The sequence below is a fragment of the Mytilus californianus genome, unplaced genomic scaffold, assembly GCF_021869535.1.
Source record: "Mytilus californianus isolate M0D057914Y unplaced genomic scaffold, xbMytCali1.0.p SCAF_2, whole genome shotgun sequence".
In the NCBI taxonomy this organism is placed as follows: domain Eukaryota; kingdom Metazoa; phylum Mollusca; class Bivalvia; order Mytilida; family Mytilidae; genus Mytilus; species Mytilus californianus.
Window position 1 is genome coordinate 16007175 of NW_026262668.1, and position 6676 is coordinate 16013850.

General features: G+C 34.1%; 1 protein-coding gene across 1 annotated transcript; it reads left to right on the forward strand.

Moving 5' to 3' along the window:
• The first annotated feature begins 382 nt into the window (after nucleotides 1-382).
• LOC127728904 (thiamine transporter 1-like) lies at nucleotides 383-5524 on the forward strand. The gene is made up of 3 exons (XM_052236486.1): nucleotides 383-590; nucleotides 1081-1352; nucleotides 5360-5524. Exons 1-3 carry the CDS (start codon nucleotides 383-385, stop codon nucleotides 5522-5524), a joined length of 645 nt encoding a protein of 214 aa, XP_052092446.1.
• Nucleotides 5525-6676: the final 1152 nt, after the last annotated feature.

Sequence of the window (6676 nt, forward strand, 5' to 3'; positions counted from 1 at the left end):
CCATTGAAAATTTGGCGGGAAATAATTCTCTCTAGATTTTTCATACATTTTACATTGGCACCCTTTTTCTTTCGAAAATTATGAAAAAATAACTAGGATTTTATAGCATTTTCAAATATGGCTTTTTAAACTATATAAAAGAAAATTATGAAAAGAAAAGTTGAGGTTAGCGGGAGAAATTTTTTAATGGTACTACATGGATAAAACCAGAGGATTCCGAATATCTGGCAAAATATCAAAAACATGAGGAGCAAACATCCTTAACAGGGATCTATTTGTTTTGTTATAGATAGCCTTAAGTGCATATCAAAGATATCATTTGTTTCTGTTATCAGTATTTTTGAATGATAGACGAAAGATGCACTGGAAAGTTTTGACGTTCATGGCATGTTTGTATGGATTTCTGAAAGAATACCGACCCTCTGAAGCCTATTTGTCAGCTTATCTTACCGGACCATGGAAGAACCTTACAGTTGAGGAAGTAAATAATGAAGTTTATCCTTTTTGGACTTACTCTTACCTAGTCTGGCTGGTTCCTGTATTCCTTCTTACTGATTACCTCCGCTATATGCCGATGTTAGTTGTTGGAGGTACTGTTCTATATTACATCCTAGCATCATGTTTATCTAGTAATTCTAACTGAATTGCATCATATTCAAGACACTAAACTCAAAAGATACACAAGATTAAAGGTTATTAATTATAGAATGGTCTACACAATGAAATACATATAGATATCGTATATGCGGATGGCTTGATTTTGGTGTAAAAACTAACATGAATTACCAATTTTCTTAGTATTAAGATCAATTTCAGAAGAATTTCAAAACCAATTCCCTTCTTTCTGAGTCAAAATACTTCGAGATGCATTGAAATTAATAGGAACTAAATACTGCCTTAAGACCCTGATCATCCATTATATTAATCTTAAAAGCACCTGGTTTCGCTCTGTATGAAATTTTAAAATGGTCTTGTGAAATTTGAACATCGAAAAACTACTGAGACTTCTGGTTAACTATCTTTTTGCGTTCTGTCATATTACTGTTAGAATGTAACATATAATACGCTTTGTTTTTGCAGGTTTAGCTTATGTTGGCACTTGGGCGCTCCTTCTATGGGCACAAGGAGTTTTAGCTATGAAGTTTATGCAAGTCATATATGGATTAGCAACGGCAACAGAAATTGGGTACTTTTCTTATCTATTTGCTATGATTTCAAATGAACATTACAAGATAATAACAAGTTTTACTAGAGCCGCTATTCTTGTTGGTCGTTTTGTTGCGTACCTGACTGGACAATTGCTTGTGTCCTTTGATTTAATGAATTACCAGCAGCTAAATATAATATCATTCGTGAGTGTTTCACTTGCTCTTATTCTAGCTCTTACATTTAAAAGGTCTAACCATTCCGACATTTTTCATTCTCGCGAGAAACAAATTGAAACCATAAATGAAATGCATTCAAACAACAAGGTCGAATTGGCAACTATTCAAGAAAACCCAAATAACTGGAAAAGCAGTATTCAATCAGATGTCAGTCAGGAAAGCTCCCATGATCGGAGAATCAAATCTCACCACGGCTTACTGTTCTTATGGCAAGAAATAAAGACAGCATATTCAGATAAATCTGTGATAGCTTGGTCATGTTGGTGGACTTTTGCATCATGTGGAAATTTACAAGTTGGAAATTATATACAGAACCTCTGGGAAGTGATAACACCTGAGGATAACAAGGGAACAATTTACAATGGAGCTGTAGAGGCGTTCGGAACACTTATCAGTAAGTTCAAATTGCTTACACATTAAGTTAGTGCTTTATGCATTTCTCTTCCCAAACTTTTGGTCTCGGCATACCAGATGAAGGTTTTTTTCAGAAGTAAATACATTTGATCATGATGATCAAACAGCTTTAAAGACATGAATGTGAATGTATAATTGCAATAAATAATTATCATATAATGTTTAAATACAATTCAAATTTAGTGATATGCTTCTTTTTCAAAAGGTGCCTTGAGTGTGGTAACCTTAGGATTTTTACCTGTAAATTGGTCACGCCGAGGATTATCAGAAACAATCATGGCCGCTGTATGTGTTTTCAACACTGCTGCTGTTATTGTCTTGGCAAAATCTACCAACATTTGGGCGTCATATGCATTGTATAGTGCTTTCAGAGCTACATATCATACTGTGATATCTTTAGCAACGTAAGTTATTCCAGTGGTATATTTTCAAATAAAAAAATGTGTAATTATACTTAAACTTCAACGCATGGTAGCAGCTCCCGTGCGATGCTGATCTTAGGCAGTTTTGACACTTATATACAGGCCGCTTCTTTTGGTTGAACTGCTTTGCTTTTAAATGATTATTTTTTGGCATTCTCACCTTATTACGTTAAAAAAAAAAAAAAAACACGTATCAAACCAACAGAAATTGTTAGACAAATGTTCATATTATATTTTACCTCGTGATATCTGTCTTTTTCTACCAACTCTAACATGAGTTATATGTCCTTTTATTATCCTCGATATCATCACAATACATAAGGCTGATCGGAATCCTCAAGGTAGTTGATAGGCTCTAGACACAGGTAATAACATTTAAGATTTGAGACAAAAATCACCATGTTGCAAACAAAGCAAATTCAGGTAAAGTCATTTTCAGAGGTATCACCTTGATCTTTGTGAGTGAATAAACAAGGGCTTATATTACAATCTATCTTTTCTCTTTGAGACTATGAATTGACTCCTTGCAAAACCTTGGAATGAAAATGAAAATGAAATGGATCAAATAAACATATTTTCACCATCGTTCGTACTCATTATATTACCCACTAAATCTGCTGATCAAATGCTACTGAAAAAGGCATACATGATCACAACTTAAGACATTATCTTATCGAATTCATTGTGGAAAACACGTGTTTCTCGAATAACCTATCACCAATTACGATCAAAATCAAACATGATGGAGGCCTCGGTAGCCAAGTAATCAAAGTAGTAATCAAAGTAGTGTATTTAGGATACCACGAGATTACCAGCACTGAAGTTGTTAGTTGCAAGGTACACCGATCTTAATTGACTAGGATTGCACAGGCAAACGATGAATGTGGCATGATGAAACATGTTAGCGTGCGCCAAACCCTATCCTAACCTGGGACAGTAGTGTAACAGCACAACATCATAAAAACCCACAGTAAAAAACAGCTGAAAAGGATTTGACTCAAATGATCGACACAAAGGGCAAAAAGTACATAGTATCTGATATGATTATTTTGTGACAAAAATTTGGACTTTTTCGTTTAAACCCCAGTTTATTTATTCGTTTTGCTTTATTATCATTTTTTAATCAATTTAAGTTTCTGTATGTAAAAGTTAAGATAAAAAATTAGCTATTTCATTTATATGATTTTAAGTTTAAAGCAACTATATGCACAGGATATTTTTGTTAATACAGAGTTTTGAATTGGAAGAAAAACCGACATGGTTAGAAAATACAAATAATTACACCATTGCACACACAATTCCATTTTAATATTCTTGTCATGGTTAGAAAATACATAATATAACACCATTACAAACTCAATCCCAATTTAATATTCTTGTACCTGTAAATAAAAAAAAAAAATCTATTCTATTTTTAGAAATTTACCTGTGACAATATAAACGTCACAAAAAATACGTCACTTTTTGTGGCGTTGATCCATTCATGTGACACGCAGTTTATATTTCGTTTGTGTTGTCCTGGTGTGCTGTCGTAAATTCATGGGAGGTGTCCGTTGTTATTCTGCGGTTTACATGTTGTAATGTACTATTTTATCATTAATTTATGTATTTCTCTGTGCTGAGTGTCCTTGCGTTTGTTTGTACTGTATTCCTGTCACGTAGTGTTGTCATGTTAGCGGTATGTTTAACATTGTCATATAAGCGGGTGGTTTAGCTAGCCATAAAACCAGGTTCAACCACCATTTTTTTCTTAAAATGTCCTGTACCAAGTCAGAAATATGACAGTTGTTATCAGCAGTCCGTTTCTAAGTATGTTGGCGTTTGATTTTATTGCAGTTCAGTGTTTTTCTATTGTTCCATTGTTTTCCTCTTATAGTTAATGTGTTTCCTCGGTTTAAGTTTGTTACCCAGATTTGTTTTCGCTTAATTCGAATTATGACTATTGAACAGCGGTATACAACTGTTGCCTTTACTTATCTGAAATTACCATTCAAACAAGCAGAAATATGACATCGAAGTTTTCAACAGTCCCAATAATAATTCAACAGATGCTCACTGCGTATCTTCTAGAGTCCCCAATTCACTTTGGCTTTTTGTTAGAGTTCGTATTTCTCAACAATTGATTAGTTTTGTGGATTGTACTATAATAGTTTTTTGTCTCTTTTGTGTGTTGTCTGTTTATCATCACCTTCTATCTTTTGATTGCTTCCTTGGTATCTTTGTTTATTCAACAATTAATATCTTGTCAGTACTGTTCGAGATTCAAAGTGTTGGATTTCAACATATCACATAAACGCCGTCCTATGTAGATAGTTTAACGTCAATTATTCTGGGAAAAGTGATTAAACTTTCATTTCATTCATTAATAACCATATGCCTATAATCCTTAAAGAAAAAAAGAACGTCTACCAGTTGCAGATTCACCATTTTGAAAGAGGAGGGCCACACCAAGGCAACGATTGGTCGTGTGCGACTTTTGAAAAAGGCTATATATGTTGTACTTTAACCATATTTGTAGCTTCTATCTAAATGTCTACAAGTGTACAATCAAGTGATTACTTATTTTAAAAGAAATCAACCTTCATATTATATTTACTATGTATACAGTACTTTGAGCGCATTAACTAATTAACACAGTCAAATACTATGGCACTGATATGATTAATGTTGTCATCTGCCATTTCATTCTGTAGACTAGACAGGTCACACAGGGTCTTTTAGAATCTACAACATTAGATATAGCAAGATGTGGTATGAGTGCCAATGAGACAACTCTTTATCCAAGTCACAATTTGTAAAAGAAAACCATTATAGGTCAAAGTACGGCCTTCAACACGGAGCCTTGGTTCACACCGAACAACAAGCTATAAAGGGCCCCAAAAATGACTAGTGTAAAAACATTTAAACAAGAAAACCAACGGTCTAATCTATATAAAAAACGAGAAACGAGAAACACTTATGAACCACTTACACACAAGACAACCACTGAACAACAGATTCCTGACTTAAGACAGGTGCACACATGCAGCGGATTTAAACATTTTAACAGGTGCCAAAGCCTGTTCTGGAAAGAGATAAATTGTTTTAAACTGGTTCCACCTAATGTACTTTTTTCATTTTTCCGGTAAAAGGTTGCAGATTGCAAAATCCCTCACCAAACAGAGATATGGATTTGTGTTTGGAGTTAACATGTTCATGGCTCTCGTAGTGGAAACAATACTTACAGTTATTGTGGTAGATAAAGCTGGTCTTGATGTAGATGTGAGAACACAGGTATTTCAGAATATCTTTATCTCATGTTAAATGCTTTGAATAGCGCATTTTGTATAAAAAAAAAGTATATCCCAGAAGTCTGTATTTTAATTACTACATTTTGAATCATCTCTCGGATTAATTTAATAGCACAAATGTATTTAAAAAAGACCAAACAAGTCCTCTTCTCTTCAAATAAACAATACCACACCCCATTCACACTATGCCATTAAATCCGGATTCGAACCCATCCGGAGCAAAACCAGATTAAAATTACCCTTTATTTTAGGCGGAGTCGATATGTGTCGAACACGGGTTAATTGCCTCGTACCCTTGGATTTGCAGCTGAGTTATTTGAGGTTGTTATAATGACACGTGAAGTTTTCTTACGTCATTCGAAATACGAGATGCCAAATCATAGACGAAGCACCAAAATCAGATGTAAGCAAATACAATGCAGTCTCACAAGAAGAAATGAGGAGCCAATAATCCTACAACCTATATCTGGAGAGAGCAAGATGCAGGTATGAAGATGGGTATACGTAGTGCCGATTATCATCGAATCATCGAGGATTTTCGCCAAAAACTAAGACTGAAAAATGCATTTATGATGCAAAGAACGTAAACAAATCCCGTTGACAGATGCTTGCAACAATTTTGGTGCATACGTTTCTTGTTTTGTTAAGGTGAATCAAGAAGAGTGTTTAAATTATATTTAGTATAAACCAGAGTCATTATTCGTGTTAAACAATCCTGGTTTCCTCTTGGGAGTATATTTCATAGTGTGAACACGGTAGGTATCAGTGTATACTAATTTATGCATATTTCACAAACTGATTCTTTCGTCAGAATTACATTTGATATATAACAATGTCGTTATCCTAATTGTCCTAACTAACATTAAAGGGGCATTAGCTGTCAAATTCATGTTCATGGATTTGACTCAAATTCTCATATATAATATATATTATATATCAGCATTTCGTGTGTATTATAGTCTAGACGCAATCTTTTAACCACCAAGATGGCCTCCGAAGACTGCCGACGGTCTTATAACCCGTTATAAACATAAATGTTAATATAAATAGATAGCGATCACGTGCAATTGGATTTTTCTAGGTCTGTTTGATTTCATTTTATAGGTTGAAAAATATGTTAATCGACGTTTTTTCCTGTATAAGAATGATTTTTTTGTGGATCGAA

What these genes read in the sequence shown, in the direction of transcription:
- LOC127728904 (XM_052236486.1), top strand. Translation starts at nt 383, where the DNA reads ATGGCATGTTTGTATGGATTTCTGAAAGAATACCGACCCTCTGAAGCC. An exon ending in GCCGATGTTAGTTGTTGGAG is followed by an intron (nt 591 to 1,080) that starts GTACTGTTCTAT and finishes TTGTTTTTGCAG; the next exon opens with GTTTAGCTTATGTTGGCACT. An exon ending in AGCTAAATATAATATCATTC is followed by an intron (nt 1,353 to 5,359) that starts GTGAGTGTTTCA and finishes AAAAGGTTGCAG; the next exon opens with ATTGCAAAATCCCTCACCAA.